A 25044-nucleotide genomic window follows, 5' to 3' on the forward strand; every position below is an offset into this window, starting at 1 on the left:
ACAGTTTATGTTCAGTCTCTTCCCACATCCACCACTCCCCCTTTCCCCAAGAACTGTAAATATAAGACTTTTTTTCAGTCCATAAAGAGATTTCTATTTGTATCCTATTAAGTTTGTTTCTATTATAATAAAAATGCTATTTGGGACTTTAAAATTTTCTTGATCTATTGGATGACATGTGCATGTGGTGAGAGATATGACAACTGGCAATTCTTAATAATGGCACCAGTCAGGGTGCTGGCAGGCAGTGATGATGCTCTTATAGGGGCCATTTAAAAAGAGTTATGTGGGAACGGTAGAGAGAAACCAAAAAGGAATAATAAGCACCTGGGAGCCGGTAGCAGAAGGGCATTCTCTACCCACCTGTGTCTCACAGGGCACGAGGAGGGAGGGGTTGCTGGAACCTGACAAGAGGTGTGGCTACAGAAGCTTCCAGGGGATGAGCATACCCAGGGTCAGACCTCCACCCAGCCAGCGGGAAGGAAGAAGGGAACAAGGGAAATAAATATCCTGAACTCCTCTCCCACTCCCTGTCCCCCTTCCTTTATCCAAACCCAAGTGGAAGAGAAGGGTGTGGGAGCCAATTGCAGTCCATAGACATCCATTTCCTGGCACACAGCTCAGTGGAGAGTGATCTGTAGGAGCAAACAGAAGGTACCCAGCAGAGGAGTCTGTTGGGGAAAATATTATCCCAAGTTAATTTTTCTTGGCCTTCAAATTTTGGTTTTTATCGGCATACTTAGCCCTGACCCCTTTGGTTCCAAGCACCTTTCTTCTCAGCACCCCTACTGGCAGTCCTGTTGCCACTGCTGGTGCTGTTGGTGGTAATGAGGTTGGTGGTATTGAGCTGGCCAGCCCGGGCCAGCTCATTCTATTGTGGGTCCCAAGATCTGACTAAGAACTTGAGGTGTAGACACCACAGTGACTGTGGAGTCCGCGTTTCCCATCAGGCAGTCTGAGGGGCGCTCTCCCTCACTCTCCCCTCCTCCTTTTCCAGGATGGAGCTTCAGCATGGGGTCGGCCTACCAGTTTCACAGTTGGCGTGTGTTCGTGATTGTCTGCGCCCTCCCCTGTGTCTGCTCGGTGGTGGCCCTCACCTTCATGCCGGAAAGCCCCCGGTTCCTATTGGAGGTAACCTTTGTTATTACTGATACTCAAGGAAGCCACATACGTTGGAGACAGTTGCTTGTTAATTCTAGAAAAGCATGTCTGCCTCTTGGGGAGGTATTTTTCCTTCCTTATGGGGAGGGTTTGGTGTGATGGGGACATGCTTCCAACAACCAGCATGTGAACAAGCTGCCTCGTGGCCAGAAAGCACTCATGTTCCTCCTCAAGCAGTTTACTCTTTGCTCAAAGAGGAGAACATGGCTATTGTTCTATAAATGAAAATTTACCATCCAGAGGTGTTATTTCTAGTGATAGACACATCCATTGAGCTGCTAAGGTATTCAAGGATATCCAAGTAGTCAGTATGTTCCAGTGGGACACACCTAAATGCATTTTCACAATTACACCAAATTTGATTTGGCAATTGAAGATGGTTATTAGAAAATCAGGGAGTGTGTTTCACCTCCAGCACTTCACTGTCTGCTCGCATTTGCTAGGTTGGAAAACATGATGAAGCTTGGATGATTCTGAAGTTAATTCATGACACTAATATGAGGGCACGGGGTCAGCCTGAGAAGGTCTTCACGGTGAGTACTGCTCCTCAGAGAATCATCTGTGCCAGGGGATAGGAAACTGCTTCTGAAAAGGCCAGATTGTAAATTCCTTTCTCAATGTAACCCCCATTCCTCATACTTGCCATGTTTACCTAAGCCTGTGCACTGCTGTTGTATGTGCTGTTCCCTCTGCATGAACATTCTTTGATTCTCTTGTTACAAAGTTTATTCTCAATGGGGAAACCAGTCTAATGAAAATTGGGTGCACAGAATTTTTAAAAGAGAACATGGTTTTTAAATCTTTTTTTATATATGCAGCATATAGTTAGGTGAAAAATGTTTTGTCTAAAATGGGTTTAATACATAAAGTAAGACAGAAGTGGGACAAAGGTAAGATCTTCAGTGTCATAAATGATATGAATTATAGTTCTTAAAATGTGAAATAGTCCCTAATTAAACAGTCCCCCTGTATCTAACCTATTTTATTTTTATTTAGGAAATATATTTTTCATGATGTAAAGATAGACTTCAGTCTGTCATCTATCCAATTATCATAGATTCTTCATTGGCAAAATTTGTGTGTAGTGTAATGGAGAAAGTAAGATCAGTAATGGAGGACTTGGAAGCTTTGAGGAGACAATTCTTTTCAGAGACACATAATAGAAGAAGGCTGTTTTTACATAAAAGAAACATGAAGCTGGAGGATTCTCAAGACTTTAGCTAGACACTGGGTACCACTTAATCCTTTACCAAAGACTTCTGGGAAAGTGTCTCTGTAGGGACTCATTGCCCTGCTTACCTGCTTTTCTTCCAGGAGGCTGGAGTTACCAAGTCCAGCCATGACCATTCATAATAGTATTATTATGTAAAATGGGAATAATGTGGGAATAATCCCCAAAAATGGATAATCTCAAAGTCATGTATATGTGACTTTCAAAAATCATTACACGATTTTACTTTTAAATATAAGACTGTCTTTCTTTTAGTCCATGAAGAGATTTCTATTTGTATCCCATTAAGCTTGTTCCTATTATAATAAAAATGCTATTGACAAATCTGCCTTTTCCCTTGTTATATCTACAATACAGTGAGTGTACATGGATTCCTTGCAGGTCTCCTCCTTACTCTCTTTTTCCTGTGCCCCACCCTTACATACTGTTTTACAGGGCTAATTTCAGCTAATTTTTCCTTTACACACTCTCCTTAGCTGATCTCATCTATTTCTGCGACTCTATCACCTAATGGACAAATCTCCTGAGCTCTAGACATGCATGCTGAAGGGCAATAGTGATGCTCCGAGGATAAAAGGTTGATGGGAAAGCTTTAAGAGCTATGGTTAGGGGCCAAATTCATCAAATAAGTAGGTTTCAAAGAAAAGTAGGTACAGTCACTATAGTCCAAGCAAATAATTCTTAATCCAGAAGCTGTCCTATCTGGATGTTTTATCTGCTAATGTGTGCCTTCACGGTGATGATTCCGAGAAAGGCCATTTTAGTTTCACACTATTCCATTACTACTTGCCCTTTACCTATTTCCCTATGGTATTCCTTCCCATTCATTCTTTATTCAGTTCTTTTAGGTGCCATTTGGGTCTGTGCACTTGCATCGTCAGTCTCATATATGTATGGAGTGATTATCAAATACCTGCTTTTTTGTTGGAGTCAGCTTCCGCTCCTTTAAAAACAAATGGTAGCCTTAACAGAGCGACATCAGAGAAGAGAACTCAGCCCTTTGCCCTCTGTTGATCTTTACAGGTAAACAGAATCAAAATCCCAAAACAAATAGATGAATTGATTGAAATTGAGAGTGACACAGGAACGTGGTACAAAAGGTGTTTCGTTCGGATCCACACAGAACTGTACGGAGTAAGTAACAAGCTTGTCTGAATTGTTGGCCAACTTGTATTTGAGGTTAGTCAGAAGCGGGGTTGACTGACCAGTTCCATGAATGGGTTTCTTCCCACTTCCGACACCTGACTTCTGGACTAGGACCAGGTAATAGGATCTCCTTGGGACCATCGGGGAAACTAAGATCTTTGGGAAGGGAAGGTGTCCGGTAGAGTCTTGGTAGTGCTGGGTAGCTTCAGGTACTTTGCTATTGACCTCAGGAAGCTGGTAAATGAAATTTCCAGTATTTAGTTTTCTCTAGCCTCTGGCTTTTACATTTTAAGTTCAAATGAATCCAGTTCTTTTAGGTGCCATTTGGGTCTGTACACTTGCATCGTCAGTCTCATATATGTATGGAAACACAACTTTTTAATAATTTGTTGGAGGGAGTGGGGATTGGGGAGTGGGGGTGACTAGATAGAAGTAAACTAACTCTCTAATATTTTACAGATTTGGTTGACTTTTAGGAGATGTTTCCACTACCCAGTTAGGGAAAATACAATAAAGCTTACAATCGTTTGGTTCACCCTGTCCTTTGGGTAAGTGATATTTAAATTCTTGGTGAGTGAAATCTTTATGTTTCCACATTATAATTCCTAGTCATGCTGCTTTCCTTTCTTACACTGTTTGATGCTGTTAACATTTAGGAAAAAATTTATCCAGATTATATTTGCTAACAGTTATGGTTCTATAATCCAGTCATTTCACTTATCATAAAGCTGTCCGGACAAAACCAATAGTATTTGGAAAGTCCAATAAAACCCTGATTGATTTGCCCTCCCCCTCCCCCCCATGACTTCTCCTCCCTCCTCTCCTCATGGGGTTGGCCCCAGCCACAACAGCCTCTTTGCTCTTCCTTGAACGTGCAAGAAAAATATCCTATACTTTCAGGTCAATAGGGTCTTCATGTCTGGTGGAGCCCCACATTTATGCTGTAAACTCCATGCCTTCACATCCTTAAACTAAAACAGGCAAGCGATCAGACATGACTGACCTTTCCCAGTGCTGTGAGTTGTAATAAGGAGACAAACAGGGAAAGGGGTGGTCAGGACACCTAGCCTCTTGTTCTACCTGTGAGCTGGGGGCATTACTGAGTTTTCATTTCTCATTTATAAGTTGAGAGGGTTGGTTTAGAATATATAAAGTCACTCCCACCCTATTAATCCATGAAAGATGAAAATCAGCAGGTATTAAGTGCCGCTGTGTGCTAAACACTAAGCTAGGTGTTAAGCCAGACAAAAGTTCTACTCTTAAGATGTGAAAAGCTACATGATAATAATTATCTGGTTTTTTTATTTTGTTTAACAATTTATTATTGACCACATTTTAAGCTTTATGATTTTCTTACTGATGTCCCCATCACCTCAAATAGTGTGTAGCATTTAGTGGATATTCAGTAAATGTTTACCAAATAAAAGAAAACTGAGCTAAAACTCCTCCATATCATTGATTACAGACACCAAAGGATAGCATGCCTTCCCAAGGTTGCTATTTTTAAAGTTTTTTATCTTCTATATATGACTGGAGACCAATGCTATAGATGTTGTATCTTTGAGTTACTTCTTATTCAGTGGCCACCACTCATACCCTCACAGTAATTTAATTAATGATCTATGAAGAGAAGAGGTTGGAATCTGGAATCCTAAGTCAATGATGTTTCCAGACTCCTGAAGACAATGATAATAAAGCTACACATACTGTCTTCTGAGCACTCCCTGTGGGCTAGGTACTTTGCATCCCATTTCATCTAAGCAACCACCCAGGAAGGTGGATGCTATCATCAGTCTGACATTAGAGACGATGTAACTGAGGCTTAGAGAACTGGCTGAAGATCACACAGCTGGTAAGTAGCAAGGCCAGGATTCAAACCTAGCATGTCTACCTGCAACATGATAAACTAGAGCAATGATCCTCAAACTGTAGTGTACCTCAGAAAAATTACCCGGAGGACTCCATCCCCTGAGTGTCTGATTCAGCAGGTCTGGATGGGGCCTGAGAGTTTGCATTTCTGACAAATTCCCAGGTAATGCTGATGCTGCTGGGCCAGGACCCCACTTTGGGAACCACTATTTTTCAGAGGATTGTTGTTCAGTAGAAACGTAATGTGAGCCACACGTGTCACTTTAAATTTTCTGGCAGCCACGCTATAAAAAAAGTAAAAGAAAACAGGTGAAATTCATTTTAATAATATATTTTATTTGACTCATTATGTCTAAAATGTTATCCTTTCAACATATAATCAACGCAACCATGATTAAAGACTTATTTTACATTCTTTTTTATTAGTCGTCCAATGTGATATTTTATATAGACAGCACATCTCAGTTTGGACTAGCCACATGTCAGCTGCTCAGTAGCCACACATGGTGGGTACTGAAGAGCACAGTGGTTACCCGTTGGAAAGACACATGTGAGGCCAAGAGGCAGAAAGTGGAAATAACCTGGGTTTTCAGATCATCGCCTGCATGGTCCTTTCCCAGCCTTGACCTGCTTTGAGAGATGGGGCTGTACCCTCAGGCTAGCAGTGGAAGGGGAGTGTGGGACCCAGAAAAGATTCTGCACTCATAAGAGAGGTCATTCTTTAAGGGCTCTTGCCGGTTTTGGACACCAGGTGTGTGGCAGACTAGGCGATGGGACTCCTCAGTGCAGCCTGGGGTGATGAGAAAGCTTCAGAACCAGCATGCCAGGTCTGGGTAGAGGGTGGAATTCTTATCCATGTCTCCTCCCAAAGCAGCGGCTTCATGAATTGTGTCCCTGGGATTCCCCAGGGAACCCTAGGCCATATGTTTAGGTTGATTTTTGCAGACTTCATCGTGGTGGAGAGAGAGCAGCACAGATGACAGGTGATGGTTCCTAATGTTTCAGGGCGCCGGTCATCATGCCTCTCTGGGAACCGTACCTCGCTGAGCCTGTCAGGGAGGCGGGTGTGCATTGCCTCTCGTGTGGAACCCTTACAAACTCCCCTTTCTCGGTCTTCGCAGGTACTATGGATTATCTGTTTGGTTCCCTGACGTCATTAAACACCTGCAATCAGATGAATATGCATTACGAACTAGAACTGTGCCAAGAGAGAAATATGCCAATTTCAGTATCAACTTTACAATGGAAAATCAGATCCATACCGGAATGGAATACTACAATGGCAGGTCCAGAAACTTTGAAATAACTTAGTGTACTAGCTTCACTGCATTGGCATATGTATAGTATTTTAGTTTTGTTTTGTTTTTTAATTTGTACATTTAGTCATTTCTGGCTGAATATGAATACTTCCAAACGGGCATTAAAGAAAAGGGATCTGTTACTTCACTTAAAACTACTTCTGAAACTGAGCTGCTTTGCATTTGTTAAGTAGTGGGATTGACTGTTATGAAATGAAAATTTAGAGAGACCCTGGAGAGAAAGGAAAATAATTTACAGAAGAGAAGAATGAAGAGTACGATAAAATAAAATGGGTTATACATTTATTTAATTCAAAGAATAAATCTGAAGTGTACTGGTAATTTGTTGCCTGTCTTCAATTCCTGAAAAAGGGGACCACTTTTCAGAATTCCTTTCTTTCTACATGATGCTGGATCAAAATTGAAGTTACATTGTATCAGGAAGTTTTAATTAGAAAATAGGAATGATTCTCCAAAGTTAGGGCTTTGACAATAAAGTATGTTATCAAAAGCTATTTTTGAAAATAGAATCTGGAATGCCTCTTGATGAGCACAGAGGACTGTCTCAAAAAGATTCTGGTTAATTCTTTCAGGAAAGCAAAGAGATGGACAAGGTCATTGTTTATAGCCATGATTTGTTGTCTTAGCAAAAATAATCACTCCTGTGAGTCCCAGTGGTTTACATCATTCTTAGGAAATGGTCCTAATTTCAAAAATGATAAAAGTGAAAAGCTAAAATAATCAAAGTTTCCTAGGGCAAAAAACCCTAGGAAACTTTGGAAAGATGAAAAAGAATTCTGTGGGAAGTTTGTGGTTTGCAGTGAAAAGGAGAATTGCCAGCAGAAGATAATTGTTTGAACTGACAATTCAAGGAGGGGCCTAATCCTAATGCCAATTCCAGCCACAGAGAACCACCTGCACTCTCGCACACGCATCCTGACTCAGAACTGTACTTGGTTCCCAAGAATCTGTAGAGTCAAGTGCTCTGTAATTCTAGACTGAAAATTTACTTAGTTTATTAAAAGAAAAAACACTCTTACTTGCCCTAGCCAGTTTGGATAGAGGAGAGGGTCCTAGATTTGATTCTAGTCAAGGGCATGCACCTTGGTTGCAGGCTTCTCCCCAGCCCAGGCACCTGGTTGGGCTTGTACAGGAGTCAATCGAAGTATTTCTCTCACATCAATATTTCTCTCTGTCTTTTCCTACCTCTTCCATTATCCTAAAAATCAGTGGGGAAAAAAATCCTCCAGTGAGGATTAAAAAAAAAAAAAATATATATATATATATATATATATATATATATATATATATATATATATACTGTTACTCCATTAGAAATTTCTAGAATGTTTCTATTTCTGAGTCATATTTTTAGTAATATTTGTTAAAATTCTAAGATGCGTATTTAGTCATGACTAAGAAATATTTTATATTAACAATATAATGATTAATAGTTTAATATTGATAGTACTAAAATCCTTATAAAATATATATTTATTTTAGAAGTGGTAGAATTTTTTTCAAGGAAATTTGAAATACCATTAGCTAACTCATTTAAAAAAAATAGCTTTCCTGTTCAGCATATAAATAGCACCTCTTTCTGCACTGATAGGGAATCCAAGGTAGACTACCAGGAGACAGAGCAAGCGGTAGAATAACGTGTCTCATTTGCTAGCACTTTTCATTAAGAATGCTCCTGGAGAGCACCCAAAAAAACAGCAGCCCAACAGGGCGGCCTGAGGAAAGATCGGAAAAAACTTACTTTCCCTTTTAAACATTTTTAATTTTGTTCCAGGTGTATTCTGGGTATATGCTACCCATTCAAAAAATTGTTTGCCCTTTCTAAATTCAGTTCCATTTCAGAAAAATTGATGATCTTAAAATGTATTTGTTATTTACCCTCCTTTAAGTGGGTAAATTTACAGTTTAGATGGTTTTTCTCTGGACTCCTAGAGCAGGGGATTGACATAGATTATTTTTTAAGCCGGTTGGTCTGTTACCGGTGTAGGGTGAGAACAATTTTGAAAGTGTTACCCAATAATTAGTGAATTGCTCCAGGACCAGTCCCTTTCTGACCCTAACAAGAGTGGCATTTAATATCAAAACCTCTTCTGTGGTTGAACAAGCAATTTCCTCCTGGTGACTGTATAAGTATATATTCATGGTCTCTTAATAAATTACTGAGACACTGTGGAATATTTATTCATGTCTCCTGAGATCCTTATCAACACAGACAGATCTGAGTCATAGACTCTTCTAAGATGTTAGGATCATTATGACTGTTATTATTTTTACTACCTAGAGTTTCCCCGTCAGCACCCAAAACTGTGTATGAGCAGGTTTCATCAAGCTACACATTTCCAAAAATAAGCAGAGCTCTCATCATTCTGTTTGGTTCAAGGAATAAACTGTTGGCTCTGAGAAGAGAAGTATTCTTGGAGTGACTGTGGCTCTGAGTTTCTTGACCCCTGAGTCAGTCATTCCTCATGTCCTTTCTTCAGGGTAATGCCTACACTGGAATGAAGAAACCGTGGGTTTTTTGCTTGGGTAGCAGACTCCCTTTAAAAGTGTGTGTGGGAGCACATCCTCCGGTTAGAGCCATAAACCCCAAATAGAGGATTTTCAAATAAAGCCATATGGGAAGGAACAAGAAGAGAGGATTGAAAAATAAAGAATTAATAGTCACAAGCAATCTCCAATTGCCTACCCCACAAAAAATATTTCACCAACATTGCAAAAAAGCTAAGTGAATGCCGTCTCTTCTTTGGATAGGAAACAATCTTGGCAAGTGATGGATAGCCAAGAAACATCTATCTTTGGATGAGGAAAAGGGGGAAAAACTAAGAGTTTAGAAAACCCAGAAACCAATGTTCTTTGCAATTAAGAGTGTCCACCGAACAGCAGCCCATCTCTAAACCTTCAAACCCTGATGGACAATCATTTATATGAATTTTGTGTGTGTGTGTGTTGTGCAGATTTCTCGGGGTCAAGTTCAAATCTGTAACTTTCAAGGATTCGCTTTTTAAGGCCTGCACTTTTGAGGACGTGACTTCAGTCAACACCTACTTCAAGAACTGCACATTTATTGACACTGTTTTTGACCACACGGGTAGGTATGCTATTTAGTCCTGCTGAGGCCTCTTCAGAGGGCCTGGCACTGGGCAGAAATGAGACACGCATGTCACAGTGTGGGCAGAGACTTAAGAGGGAAATGGAGATTAAAGTATAAATTAACAGATAATTTAATCAGGTTGGATCAAAGTTGGGTGTGTATTATTTGTGTTTGTCAGATGTAATACAAATGGGACTTGCAGAAGTTCAAAGCTGAAAAATAAATGACTTGGTGCATAATTTTTAAAGCAAAGCTGTAGTTTATTTGTTTTGATAATCTTGGCTTCTAAATCTGGTGTTTCTTTATGTCATCATATCTGAACTACAGTCAGCAGAGAAGAGCAAACATATGGCTGATTCATACATATTTTGAACAAATTGTTTTTGATAATTGTTGTATGGAAGCTATTAGCCCTATAAAGATAGTCCTTCTAAAACATGATAATTAGAACAAACTAAACATCACAAAGGAGTAAACAAGTAACAAAATTAGCAACGGCTAATCAAAAGAAATCAGAGGATAACTGGATTCTTTAATTTAGCTTATTCCTTTTTCAATAAATATAATCCTTCATTCTGCAGTTGTGCCTCAGTACCATAGGGATTGGTTCCAGAACCCCATGGATACCAATATCCATGAATGCTCAAGCCCTGTATATAAAACCATAGGCCTGGTGCATGAATTCGTGCATGGGTGGGTTCTCTCGGCCTGGCTGGTGATCAGGGCTGATTGGGGCTGGCCAGCCAAGGGAGGGACAGCGGGAGGTTCGCAGGCCACGGGAGGTCGGCTGTGGGAGCAACTGACCACCGAGGGCAGCTCCTACTTTGAGGGTCTACCCCCTAGCGGGCAGTGCATGTCATAGTGACCAGTTAACCAGTATTCAGTCATTCAGTTGCTTAGGCTTTTAGATAGATAGATAGATAGATAGATAGATAGATAGATAGATAGATGATAGATAGATAGATAGATAGATAGATAGATACTGTAGTATTTGCATAACCTCTGCACATCCTCTGTGCACTTAAATCATCTCTAGATTACTCATAATATCTAATACAGTGTAAATACTATATAAATAGTCATTATACTGTATTGTTAGGGAATGACTATAAGAAAAACCATCGGTACATGTTCAGTACAAATGCATCCATCATGGGCCTCACAATACAGTGCACATCAGCAACGACATTCCTTTTATTTTTTTCCAATCCACAGAGGTGGAATCCGTGCACAAGGAGGGCCAACCATACTTTGTAATGTAAAGTCCAAGACCTTGCACTTTGTCCAGGCAAAGACACTAAACGTCAACCCAGCCCAGGCCTTGAAGCGCTCAAGAAGATTAGAGTATCACAGGATTCCTTTCTGTGTTCTCGTAGGCTTTCTTATCTTGGTGTATAACTGTTAAGAAGTTGATGAATTATCTTTATGTTCACAGATTTCGAGGAGTATAAATTCATTGACAGTGAATTTCAAAACTGCTCCTTTTTTCACAATAAAACGGGATGCCAGATTACCTTTGATGATGACTACAGTGCCTACTGGATTTATTTTGTCAACTTCCTGGGAACATTGGCGGTGTTACCAGGGAACATCGTGTCTGCTCTCCTGATGGACAGAATTGGGCGCTTGACGATGCTGGGTAAGTGCTTCGTTTCCTGTAAAATAAAGGAGCTGCCCTGCCATCTAGAGGGAGCCCACCTTCCATGTCCCCTCCACCCTCTTAGTGATTTGCATCCCACAGAGGTGAGAGAAATCCCTTCAGACCTTTCATTAAGACAACATCTTAGTGAAAATTATGTCTAATTACATTTCATGTGAGCAGCTTCCTTGAGTTCACAGCCTAGGAAACTATATAGTTATGTGTGACTAACGTATATCTTCCCACTTAAATAGCTGAATAATTGATGAGCATTTCATGCTTGCTGTGTTTAGAAGGCAGGTAAAGGGGCAACCCTTTCATCCAGGGGAGGAAACCTGCACCTGAGCCTTGCCATATCCAGTCTGCAGCTTCCCCTTGGGGGTCTGTGTCACTGTTCAAAGACCTTAAAGACTCAAGGGTCTTTGCTCTACCAAGATGAGGGGAAACATCCCAGGCTTTTGTCTGCTTCCTTGGCAGGTGGCTCTATGGTGCTTTCGGGGATTAGCTGTTTCTTCCTTTGGTTTGGCACCAGCGAATCCATGATGATAGGTATGCTGTGTCTGTACAACGGGTTGACCATCTCGGCCTGGAACTCTCTGGATGTAATCACTGTGGAACTGTACCCCACAGACCGGAGGTATGTTGAAATGGGTGTCTGGGAAAAGGTGCTCTGAGCCCCACAGGACCATTGAAAGTCACAGAAAATATGCCAAATTGTCGTGTTTCCAAGAAAGTAAAACTCCAAAAATATCTGGCATATGAAGTTAAAAGGAAAGTGCTGGGGAATATAGTTGCTAGCGGGAGTTAATAGGACAGTTATTACTGGCAATTTGGCCTCCCGGTTCTTGACTTTGTGCAGGAAAAATTTCACAACACAAGTCCAGGTGATTTTGAGAGAACCTTTATTAAAGGTGGGGACAGAGACAAGATCTTAGCAACAGGAGTGAGCCTAGGCGGAGACTCCTTGGCCCTTTGGAAATGTGAGGAATAGTGGAGCCTCGTGCGGCTGCGTTGGCCCTTTAGAAATAGAGTCACAGAGGCAGAAGTGAGCCCGCTGGGTTGTGTGGACTCAGAAAAAAATTACTGAGGCAAAAGAAGGGCCTTTGGAAAAAAGAAAGCAAAGAGGAAGGCAGGAAAGAGGAGGCAAGAGGAAGCAAGAAAGTGCTCTAGAGGGAGTGCACACTCATGCATGCTTAGTCCTTTCTCTATTAATATAAGCAGGAATTTGGGGGGAGGTCCCAGGGAAGGATCTCAATAGAATATTCATCAGCCTTCCAGGTGTGTCCTTTCTGGGTTGTGATTGGTCGGTGCTAAGGCAGGGTGTCATTAGTCAGTGCAGCCCTGTCCTGATGTCAGCCATGGCCTGGCTTCATCTGGTTTCGCTGCTTTTCTGGGCCTGGAGCTGAAACACAACTGAGGCCTAGATGTTATCTCTAATTTGACCAAAACTCTGTCTCTGGGGTCAACACACCCGAGGCTTTGTTCCTAAGATTACTTGGTGCTGATCAGAACCTCATTGTTCTTAGGGATTAATGCTTAGGGGAGTGGTCGTTGGAGAGAGAAGGAGGCAGAGAGTCAGGGTGCTGGATGAGGCCAGTTTGAATCCGCCACCTGTCAGTTTCTCCATTCCACTCACCAAGGAATTCTCCTGGCTTCTTACTCTCCTGCCTCTCACTGAAGCCAGTGAGGGAATGTAATGGTGCCCATGACTCGGTTTGCTGACTAAGAGTGTGAGGAAGCTGTAATGGGTCTGTGAGGAATAGGATCAAAAAGCCTGTCTTGGCCCACATTTGGAGCCAGTACTCAGTCCTGAGAGGGTCCTAATGTTTGAAGTGTCTGCATGAGCTCTACAGTTAGGATCCCCAAAGACATCTCTAGAATTATCTCTTGACCTTCCTGGTCTGTTGGAGGAAAAGCCCAACACACATTTCCAGTTACCAAAAGAGATTGCTATTAGAAGGAAAAGATGCATCTTGTCCCAAAATGGAGACCCGGAGACTTTGTACCTTATATCAGAGAAAGGGCTAGAAGGGATTCGGGGTAGGGCTTCAGCAGCTGAGTAGTTAAAAGAATAGAAGTCCTGCATTGCTGTTTGACATGTGTGAAGACAAATGCTCTTGCCTTCTTTTATTCCGCGTGTGCTCTGTCACCATGGAAGCCCTTTCTGCGAGAGGGTAGAGTCAGTATTGTCTGGGCTTTGAAATGGAGGAGGGTTTTCTTGGGCTGAGCAGAGACATTTGGGATATCCATTTTCATCTGTTGTTGGAAAGGTGAATTGTCAGCTGAGATAAAAACAGAAATTGCTGTTGATGTTAGCTCAGGCCTTCCAAGACACAGAGGTCAAGATGGGCCTAAGCATGCACAGAGGTGATTAGGGGAAGCTCCCATGTGAGAGAAAATGGGAGAAGTGAAGTCTTGGACCTGCAATGGAGGTCTGAGCCCTAGCGAAGGCGCAAGGGTGGGTGGATAAGGTTTCACCTTCTTTACCTTCTCCATCAACAGTGTGGAGGAGACCAGAGTTCAGGGGCAGGCGCTGCCAGGAATAGCTGGGTAACTTTAGGTTAGTCCTGTCACTTTTCTGGGGCTTGGCCTCCCCATCTGAGAAATGGAGGGTGAGTCAGGCACTCTACTGAGTCTGTAAATGGCCTCATTTAGCCTGATTTACCCTTACTCAGCCTTACAAGGGTAGGTAGTTTTATTCCATTTTCAGGTTACTAGACAGGGCTCATAACTTGGCTTGGATCACATAGCTTCAAACTCCGACTCTGTGGTGCTGCTTCTGATACAGACAAACCTATCCCCTCCCAGTAGGTCCGAGGTGAAAGTCAAGGGATTTGTTTCTAGGAAGCCCACCTGGCAGCTGGGATAGACAGCCACGTTCGTGAACCTTGGCCTTAAATGAACTGCAAGTTGCCTCCCAATGGTCACTTTCATTCCATCATTACTTACCTTGGCCCAGGCCCTCACTTCCAAGCTAGGTTTACCAGATAAGTGATAAGACACAAAGGCTTTCATTATCACCTGTCCATGAATATTTGCATTTCAACGGGAATGAACACTGGGAGGATCTGGGATGGTGGCGGGGATGGGAGGCAGATGGAGGGCTGCTTTGAGCCCAGAGGTTCCTCCCAGCAGACAGGTGAGGCCTTCTCCACTTACCTGTGAGTAAGGAGGATCTTGCTTGCAGTGGTGACGGATGCCATCCTCCTAGGTCAAGGAGGACACACGCAGGCTGCACACATAACATACGGCTACTGAATACTTAGGTGAGATAAATGTCCCCTTTCTCTGAGGATCAGAAAACAATTCAGCCTTTTCTGACTTAAGATATAAAATTATATTTTTTTTCCTCTGAAAAAAAACAAGATGATAGTCTGGCAACAATAAACAAATATGGCCCAACTAGTGCCCATTAAAATGTCCATTACAGAAAACTACTTCCAACCCATTTTTTAAAATATACTTTTATTGATATCAGAGAGGAAGAGAGAGGGATAGAGAGAGAAACATCAACAATGAGAGGGAATCATCAATAAAGCCTGCAAATAGGGTATGTGCCCCAACCAGGAATTGAACAATGACCTCCTTGTTCATAGGTCAACACTCAACCACTAAGCAATATCAACTGGGCTACTCTAACCTATTTTAAAGATATCGGGAAATTCCTTAGTTCATTTCAGTGTCATATGCATCCCTGTGCCAGTCCCAAAGGAGTTGTGCTGAGTGAATGTAAAAACTAAAGGCCCCGTTCCAAAGATGTGGCCGGGACCTAGCTGAGGCTAACTCCGGTCAGGGCGCCCTGCCATTGACACAAGCCAGTTCTAAGGGGAGCAGAAATGGGGCCTGGCCCAGTAGGGAGGTCTCCAGGGCTGTCCCAGTCCAATATACAGCTACTGAATAAGGGTTGAAAGAGAAGGAAAGGTTCAGGATGGGTGAGACACTGTCTCTGGTGCCAATGAGCTGATAAAGCAGGACACACACGGGCACACGCACATGCACACACACACACACACACACACACACACACAGGAGAGGTTAAAGAGCAGGGCAAAGAGGGAGGGAGGAGAAGAAAGAGGCTGGTAAGGCGTTTGTACTGGATTCCTCTCCTGCAGCCACAGCACCACATCATAAACATTCCCCTGGCTATGCGACACCTCCGGACCTTCCCTCACAAACACATCCCAGCCAAGGAGGGCTTATATGTGAAGGTGTTTGCCGTGACATCGTTTATGTCCCCCCAAGTTTGGAAAGCTCCTAAATATCCAGCAATGTGGTTGCAGAAATAATGGTTATATGTGAAATCACAAAACATAAATGACAGGGGACAAATGGTTATATTACTGAATAGAAAAGACAGAATGCAAAATTCTATAATTTCTGTGATTTATAAAAATATGGCTGATTGGAAGCACACCAAAGGGAATTTGGAAATGGAAACCATTTGTAGGAGGGGTGGAGCGGATGTCTTGCTTTTATAATTTCCTGTAGTATGTACCAGTAAATCCAAGTCAATTCAAAAATGCAGATGTCTCTGCGAGACTGCAGGGCTCTCAGCCCTGGGCACCCCAAGTTGAGAACAGCTGCATGAGGAAGTGGGAGACTTGTCTGGGGACTGGAGGCAGGCCAGGCCATCTGGCACCTGAGAAGCCATTGGGGGGATGTCTAAGGCAGCCTGAGTGGGGTGCCACACAGATAAGTCAGGAAGATGTGAAGATATTTTGAGGCAGAGAACACCTCTGCCCACATTCCATCCATCACTTGGTAAGCTCCTCCTCTTCCTTCAACCCATTCTCTTCTATCCATCCCCTCTAAGAGGCCTTCCCTCACTTGCCCCCACCCCAGCCTGGGGTCACTTCCCATCCCCTGGCCCCATCATTCTCTGGGTGTATTTATCGCTGCACTTAATAGGTTGTGTTATCATGAGGTTGTGTTACCATGATCTCTTTATATCTGTCTAGTGCCAATGGGCACTTCATCTTGGGATCCCTGGTGCCTAGTGCCTTACTGAAACAAAATATGCTAATGAGTGATTGCTCCCCCTCCCTTCCTCACTTCCATTCTCTCCGAAAATCAATGGGAAAATTTCCTTGGGTGAGGATTAACAAACACACACACACACATAAATAACGTTTTTAGGTTGATCCAAGACCTAGTCATCATTTCTAATATTGTTTCTGTGGGAGAAATTAAATTTATTCTGTGTTTCAAATAGCCCATTTCCAGATGAGCCTTTAGATCATGATGTATTCCTGATTTAGGGACTGCCTGTACGTTCCAAAATGCCCCATGCTGAGGCACTTCCACCAATGATTGGACCCAGGGAAAGTTCCTTTCCAAAGCTTGGACTAGAAAAAGAGAATGCTCACATCTTACCCTTTAATGGAAAAGTCCCATGAGCTCGATCTGGATCTCCACCATTTCAGCCCTTTACAGAATCTAGCATTTTATTCCCCCGCTAACAATGTCCTCAGTCGATGGGGTAGATATTTCAGCCAATGTTTAAAACATGGCTGACACTCACTGCCGGAGTGCTGCCTTAGTTAGCGTCCCTGTCTGCTTCCCAGGAGCCTCATCAGACCCCAGCTGACCCTGCCCTGAAGTCAGAAAAGCAAAAAGAAAGAGGCTGGCCCAAACTGCTTTGGCTCAATGGATAGAGAGTCAGCCTATGGACTCAAGGGTCCCAGGTTCAATTCTGGTCAAGGGCATGTACCTTGGCTGCGGGCACATCCCCAGTTGAGGGTGTGCAGGAGGCAGCTGGTCGATGTTTCTCTCTCATTGATGTTTCTAATTCTCTATCCCTCTCCCTTCCTCTCTGTAAAAACTCAATAAAATATATTTAAAAAAGAAAGAGGCTGGATGGGAGGGCAAAACTACCTCATCTTATTCAGAATGGAGTCTCCTTTCCTCAGTCACCAATTAGTACATACAATTATATAAATGAGCTAAAACTTGCTACATTTGGAAGGCCCTAAAGAAAGAGCCACAATCCAGCTGCAGAGGGAGGAAGCTCTGGTGGCCACACCCCACATCAGCGGAGCAAAAGCCATGCGGGCACCAGCACTGGATTCTCAGACAGAGGGAATTAATGGTGCAGGGAAAGGGCCGCCTTCATGGAACCAGGAACAAACCAGGCTGCTGCCATCACACGGTACTGTTTGGGGGGAATTTTTCCATTTAAAAGATTAAATAAATAGGTTGAGCAATAACTGAAAACAAAGGATCTGGCTGAAGAGGAGGAGGAACAAGGTTAGCGCTTATAGAAAGGTAACAGATCATTTCATTCTTTCTGTGCTTGTTGATTAAGAGGAGTTTTGGGGCATTTGGGGACTGACCAAAGATGCGGTAACTTGCCTGGCTGCTAAGTTAGCAAGCAGGGCCCTGCAAGTTCTGAGCTCCCTACCCTCAAAGGCCGTTAGGAGCACAAGGAGACTTGTTTTTTGAGTGTCTGCAGAAGTTAATGCCTTTCCTTGAAGTAAGAACAAGGGGATGAATAAGCTAGAAGCTTCTTTGCTTGGTAAACAGACTAGAGGTCTGGTGCACAAAATTTGTGCATGGGTAGGGTTCCTAGGCCTGGCCAGTGATCAGGGCTGATCTGTGGGGCAACTGGCGGGGTGGTTGTGGCACCTGCCTTGGTTGGCCTGGGGCCTGCAGGCTGGGGGCAGCTCCTGCATTGAACATCTGCCCCCCAGTTGTCACTGTACATCATAGCGACCAGTCGTTGTGCTAGTTGTTCTGCTCTTTGGTTGATTTGCATATTAGGGTTTTATTATATAGGTTAAATCCCCAAGGGAGAGCCACTTTGAGAATAATTTTTCTAAGATAGCTGAGCCTACAGTGCATAGAAAATCACACCCTCCAGTATTTGAAGAAATAATTTACTTATTCAAGGAAAGGACAGTCACATTTTCTTGAATGCTCCATTGATTAAAGGAGGCAATATGCTTTGCACCCATATCTGAAGAACCACCTCTGCTTGGTAAATGAAAAAGGATCCTATCATGATGTTTTAGATGCTTCAGATACCAGATGCTCCTGATGCGTCACTCTTAATCCTGCATGGAAATCTCAGAAGCCATCCTTCCCTCCATCACAGCTTCAGTGATACAAGGAGATAGCCATCTGTATTTCACACCCTGTTCTGAGTTATACCAGGGGTTTACTCTAACACAGATGTAAATTCCACATGGGTCATTCCTCAGGCTCAGTGTTGAGAGACTTCTTCATACAGAAGAATGTTTTTGCTTTCTTACCAGCAACATACTTACCATACTGACTACTCAATTTTTTTCCACAACAATATAGCTTATCTTGCTACCACAAAATGTACTTGGTCATTTATGATCTGAAAATATAGTTTAAAAAGTGAAAGAAGTCCATTGAAAAGGCTATGATTCCAATTATATGACATTTTGGAAAAGGCAAAACTATGGCGATGGTAAAAAGATCAGCAGTTGCCAGGGACTAGGGGGCTGGAGGGATGAATGGGGGGAGCACAGAGGATTTTTACAGCAGTGAGACTGTTATTCTGTATGATGCAATAATGGTGGGTACATGCCATCATACATTGATCAAAGCTCGTAGGATACACAACATCCAGAGTGAACTCTAATGTATGGCTCATCAATTATAACAATTGTACCATACTAATAGGGGAAACTGGGGTGGGAGGGGACAAAAGGGGTGCTACTCTCTTTACTTTTTCCATCAAACTAAAACTGCTCAAAAAAAGTATTATTATTATTATTATTATTATTATTATTATTTAGAATAGTGCCTGGCACTTAGCACTATTGAATAATTTATTGAATACATATATACAATTTCCCTGATGGGGAGTCAAAAGTCCCAGTTAATGGGACTAAAAAAGTCTATTTATTAAAACTTCAGCCTCATGGCATCATCTTCATGGACATGGAGGAGGCGGTGAGTGATGTTATTATGCTCTGGAGGCCAGCATACAGCCTCCAGCAATTTCATTTGGCAAAAAAAAAAAAGTTATCAGTATATTGAATCTTCTTATCTTTCTGTTGGTGGTGGTTACTAGTCTCTTTCTTTAAAAACAAGGCAAAAAGAAAAAGAATACCAAAGTAGCTTACCTCATCTCAAGAAGTTCCTGTTCTCTCAGTTAGAGAGTCCGTTACGCCCCTTCCTCACTCTCCTTTTTAGTGCTGCTGCCCTAGCTTAGGCCTGTCTGCTCTAACAGCCAAGTCTCTGGCCCTGCACTCACTCGCAGGCTGGTTTTTCCCTGTGGTGTGGGAAGGGGGGTGGTTGGATAACCTCAATCAATATCCACACATTGAAGAAAATACCTCGAGGAAAAGCACAAGTACTGATGAGGACTTGTTATGACTGGCCAGAGGAAAACCCACTCTTAAAAATTTACAATCGAAGATAGCTGTGTACTAAATGCTGCATTTTGCAGCATATGAAATGCATTTCCCTCTGGTGGGGAAAAAAAAATGTATCTAACAATGACCCTGCATTCAATGTGCCCTTAGCACGTGTGTACCCAGTGACAGACACAAAGCTGAACTGGCATAAAGCTGGGGAAATTCATATCACCTCATGATGTCAGTGGTTCCAGTGCTCTCGTGAACAAAACTAAGCCTCCTCCCAGGAGACGACAGTAAAATCACACTCAACACACATAAAGAAGTACAGGTTTTCTTTGCCAAAGACGGCCTTAAGGAATGGGCTGTGTCTTAGTGATATACCACCTGTGCCCCTTAAATGCCAGCAGAGTGAGCAAGATCTCCAGGCCCACCATCTGAGTCTCCTCTGTCATTCTTCTTGGGCTCGACTTCCCGCCTGGAAGTCTGATGAAGCTGTGAGAACTGTGTCACCTGCTCGCGGACAGACCGCCCCCTCAGTGTTCAGCTTCCGCTAGCCACCAAAAGCAATTGGGAAAAGACCAGGAGAGTTCACCTCCAGGGTACCAGGAAGATGGAGCATGCAATCCAGTCATCCCTGGTTTTCTCTGAAAATAGGCTTCCATTATTTAAAACCTCACACATTAATTAAACCAGGGGGGGGAAATAGGGAGTAAAAAAAATTTTTTTAAATACATCGTCATACATTTTTATTTAAGTCTGAAAGAGAGTAGAAACTTTTCTGACACCCTGAAATGTTTTCTTGGTGAATTGGAACTGATGGGCAGAATGAAATCAGTGGAGAGAAAGTGCGTAGAGGGCTGAAGGAACAGTACCAACAGCTGGGGTTCTCCATCTCCAGATGTGCTCACAAGCATTTAGTTATTCTCTCTAATGGTACACCAACCATGGAGATCCCTGGGAAGTACCTTATGGAACACCTGTGTCTAAAGTCGGAATCTTGGACGTCACTTTCTCAACCTTGTCCGTGTTTCCTTCCTTCGCAGGGCAACAGGCTTTGGCTTCTTGAACGCACTCTGCAAAGCTGCCGCCGTCCTTGGGAACTTAATATTCGGCTCCCTGGTCAGCATCACCAAAGCAATCCCCATCCTGCTGGCCTCCACCGTGCTCGTGTGTGGAGGCCTGGTGGGGTTCCGCCTGCCTGACTCACAAACCCAGGTCCTGATGTAACGGGAAAAAAGCCATCCCTCCGCCTGTGTTTCTTTCTCCTGCCCTGTGTCATCTCTCCTGACCGACTCAACACTTCAGATTTTTTCAGATATAAAAGGTGGTCAAATGTCAGAACACGAACTCTTGCTGCGACTAAAATTTAGATGCATACCATCGTGCCCCTTAAATGTGATTTTGCAGAGGGTTTGGGTTTAGTTTTGTTTTTCATGCATCGTTATCTTTCCTGACGACCGCTACTGCCTCCCCAAATTCTAGTGGAAGCATTTTTTCAAATGTCCTGGTCAGCCGGGCCTCTCTGAGGTTCTCTCGCTGCAGGCCTGGGAGCTAAGATGAGGACTGTGTTGCTATAAGAAATAGATCCTGCTCCCAGTTCAACATTCACAGGAAGTATAAGTTGGCATATTATTGCATTTGTGCTGAGGAGAGGGGTTCTTTTTTTTCTCGTTTTTTTTTTCCAAACAGAGTGACATTTCCTGTTTACTTAGAAAAGGACACCCAGCAATTCTAGCTGTAACAGCAGAGCCTTTCAAAGAAAACCATGTGGTACCAAACAGGGCTGGGTGGGGCTCTTTCAGGAGCGACAATTAAGGTGGCTCTGCTGACAAGAAAAATAAAGGCTCTGCAGTGAGCAGCCCAGGTCTGCCTGAGCTGCAAAAGCAAGGTTTCTTCCAGAAAACCCTGTTCATGCTGAAAATGTGAGGAAAGTGTGTCTGTGATTGTGGCATGAGGTTCAGAATGTTAGAAAATGAGAGAGAGAGAGGGAGATCTTTGGCCTCCACTCCCCCTTCCTCCCCCTGCCCCAGCCATGTATCTTGCCAGAAAACAGATTCAGGAAAAGAAAGCCTCTTTCTAAACATTGGGTCTGCCTACCTGATTCTGCCATTCATCCAAGCTGTTTCTAGTCTAGAGACTGCCAGGCATCTGCGTTGTTGTAAATTTTAAATCAGGGAGACTTTCACACCTAAAGCCATTTGGAAATGCAAAGTGATACCTGGAGGGACAGGAGCCCCAGTGTTTGACATTGGACTCCATAGCTGGCTTCCCGAAGCAGGTCCCAGCTTCTGTCTTCCCCGGGGCCGGGGCACGGGCCAGGGTGTTGTGTGTGGGATCGCAGCCTGACGGGCCCCAGGGGCCCTCTGGCAGGCACGGCAGCCTCTCCCAGCCGTGTGCGGCTGCTCGTTTTATCGTTTTATCGGCGCAGCCTGCCTGGGCCTGGAAGAGAGAGGTCAGCAGGACATTCCCACGGGCTGTCAGCTCTGTGACCTCCTCACCCATCAGGCCTGCCCCTTCTCCAAGCTCATGCTTTTTGCTCATCTTCTTTGAAATCTGAAGCCGTCTTGTAGACAGGCGGCAGTGACCAGAAGCCAGGAATAGATGCCGTATTAAAACAATATTCCTTTTTTTAACTCTCTCTTTCTTGTGAGAGGATTACCTCTTACTTATTATAGGCGTTTCCAGCAGGCCTCAGCCTCGCTAAGGAGAGCCTTTGTTTCCAATAGTCATTGCATTCAAAGCTGTCTTAACCCCAGAGGCCCCTCTGCTCCCCCTCCCACCCTAATGATCCTGGTCGAGCTCCAGACTGCGGAGTGCAGACTCCCTGAAAAGCTCCTTTCATTAACATAAGCCATTAATCGACTCCCCCTTGAAGTAATTCTGGTCTGGAGGGGGGAGGGGCAGCCGGGGGTTGGGGCTGGCAGGAAGAGGGTGGTTCCCTGGGGACCCAGCTTAGGGCCAGAACGTCAGGAAAACTCAAACCAAAAACTGCTAAGGTGGCTGGCAGAAGGAAAATCAATAAAGCCTAAATGAGATCTATTGGACCGATAGCAGCATGGCCGGGAAGGAAACAGGACTCGCTCTCAGGTCTGCCTGTTGTCATATTGCCGGAGAACAAAGACGGCAGTCACAAACCAAGAAGGGACCCTGTGTGTTACTCTTCTTCCGTGTGGACTTGCTTCTCCTCCTCTCCACCCCTTGATTTCTCTTCTTGGAAAGGACATATCTGGGGACCGGAGCAGGAGTATCTTTGCTTTTTGGTTTTTTGTTTGTTTGTTTGTTTGTTTGTTTAGTTGCATGTAGCCTGTGTGGCAATAACAGCAAAAGAAAGATGTGTGTCCTCCATTCACTAATTCAAAAGAAAAGCAGAAGTGTGCATGGATGCCATACTCTTGTCTTCTGTGATCCCTGACTCTGCTTGCTGGACTGCCTTTCCTTTCAGAAAGATCTCCCACGTCCACTGTAGCTCTGAGTGCATAAACCGTCTCCCAGGCTGCGGAGCTCCGTTTACAGGGAATTTTATAGGAACGCTGGGTTGGGTCAGAATAAGGTAAACCAGCAGAACCCCACGGGCCATGAGACCGGCCGTCATACATCCCCTTCCGAAGGGCCTTTCTCGGCCTTCGTGTCACCTAACCCAAGCCTCCCAGAGGGATCTGTTCTAATCTCCTGGACAGTCAGTGGTCACAAACCTTCTTGGTCACCACCTTTTCCACCTTTCCTGCAGTTTTCTCTGCCTCCCGCTGTTCCCACCACCAGGATTATCTAGGAGAGCTCAGGTTCTTCCCAAAGTATGTGGTGTGGCCTGTCCGGCTTGTTCTGGGGTTAGCCAGATTAAGATAGAGCCATGCGATGAAACAGAAACTCTCCATTCTAGCAATGTAGGAGACTGCTGGCTTATAGACACACACCCAGCACCTCATTTCAGCTACAACAGAAGGAAAGTGAGAGTGTGTGCGAAAGCAAAGGTCCTGGAAACAGCCCCACTTGCTCCTCTTTTTCTAACTCCTTTTCTACCTAAAGTTTCCTCATAGCTGTTTGGAACCAATCCAGAATGTGCCTGAACCCTATTATTACTGCTGGGTCCTCACGGTAGGAAAGAAAACCCAGCTGCTCCAAACTGTAAATCCTGTACCACGTTACAGCCCCAGCTCCCAGGCAGGCCTGTGCCTTGGAAGCCAAACCCAGCATCCAGGCGTCTTCTTAGGTCCAGAGTGCCTGCCCTGGGAGATAAGATAGGTGGGTCCTAGCCCCACTCCACCACTAACCAATAGTGAGATCCAGATCTTGCTGGGGAGAATGTTAGTCATCGAACATTCCCTGTCTATAGAGTAAAGGATTGGGACTATTTTAGGATTCTGGAGAATCTGCCTGAAAAGGGGGATTATCTACCTTTCGATGATAAACTCATCGTTATAAACACCAAGTAGGTTCAAATTAGAAACTAAAACAGTGGGAAATAGGCATGTATACAAGAGTTCAAGGAGTTGTTTGGAAGCCCTGGTGAATGGGCAGAGAACATAAGTCTCATGTGGTTTGTGCTTCCTGCCTGGTAGGATCTGGAGCGTTATCTCGATTTAATGCTGGTTCCACCCTTATCTCTGCCCAGGGAAGGACCCACCCTGTCAGGCAGATGACTCTCCAGTCACACTGCTATCGCAGAGGCTGTGTCCTATAGTTACCTCTTCCCACTTCTCACTTTATTCTTAAAACTTTGTCTAAGTAGATCTAGGCCTTCAGAAACAAAGTTATTAAGTGATTTCACCTAAGTTGGCAACTATACCTTCACTTACAAATCTCACCAAATCGGAATTCAGGATTATGCCCCAAAATGACTGAGCTGCTTTTCTGGATGTCTTGAGATAACAAGGGAGAGGTGGGGAAAGAAGCGTAGTGACGAAGGGAGAGTCTAAGGTATCATAGAGAAGGTTCCAGTGAAGGAGTAGGGCATCCCTGAGACTTTCTGAACCCTGGGACCTTTTCAAAAGCTTCTCATGGGAATACCCTCTGAGTCCCTCGGCCAAAATAGAATGTGATAGTCTCTTGGTTTTTTTCTATTCAATATCAAAACGGCCTTTCCCTAGATCTTCACTAAAACGCCTCACCTGTTTGTGTGCTAAAGGCTCTGAAACCAGGGACGTCTGAATTTGGCCTTTACCTGGTATACCGAAAGACAGCTGATTGGTTGTTTAGGTGCTTATTGGCTATGAAATTGGTTTTCCTTTAACCACTATATCATGTTGAACTTAGTCCAG

General features: G+C 43.6%; 1 protein-coding gene across 2 annotated transcripts in view; it reads left to right on the forward strand.

Annotated features, from left to right (window-relative positions):
• The window catches only part of SV2C (synaptic vesicle glycoprotein 2C), a 132766-nt gene extending 108151 nt beyond the window's left edge, over nucleotides 1-24615 (forward strand). For both annotated transcript variants that reach the window (XM_036409771.2, XM_036409772.2), the window contains 9 exons: nucleotides 998-1131; nucleotides 1605-1694; nucleotides 3416-3526; nucleotides 3998-4086; nucleotides 6529-6693; nucleotides 9681-9814; nucleotides 11253-11456; nucleotides 11934-12093; nucleotides 20833-24615. In XM_036409771.2, coding sequence (XP_036265664.1) covers nucleotides 998-1131; nucleotides 1605-1694; nucleotides 3416-3526; nucleotides 3998-4086; nucleotides 6529-6693; nucleotides 9681-9814; nucleotides 11253-11456; nucleotides 11934-12093; nucleotides 20833-21016 — 1271 coding nt within the window. In that variant the 3' untranslated portion in view covers nucleotides 21017-24615. The remainder of the gene's footprint in view (nucleotides 1-997; nucleotides 1132-1604; nucleotides 1695-3415; nucleotides 3527-3997; nucleotides 4087-6528; nucleotides 6694-9680; nucleotides 9815-11252; nucleotides 11457-11933; nucleotides 12094-20832) is intronic.
• The last annotated feature ends 429 nt before the right edge of the window (nucleotides 24616-25044 follow it).

Source organism: Pipistrellus kuhlii, unplaced genomic scaffold (assembly GCF_014108245.1).
Source record: "Pipistrellus kuhlii isolate mPipKuh1 unplaced genomic scaffold, mPipKuh1.p scaffold_m20_p_4, whole genome shotgun sequence".
NCBI lineage: Eukaryota > Metazoa > Chordata > Mammalia > Chiroptera > Vespertilionidae > Pipistrellus > Pipistrellus kuhlii.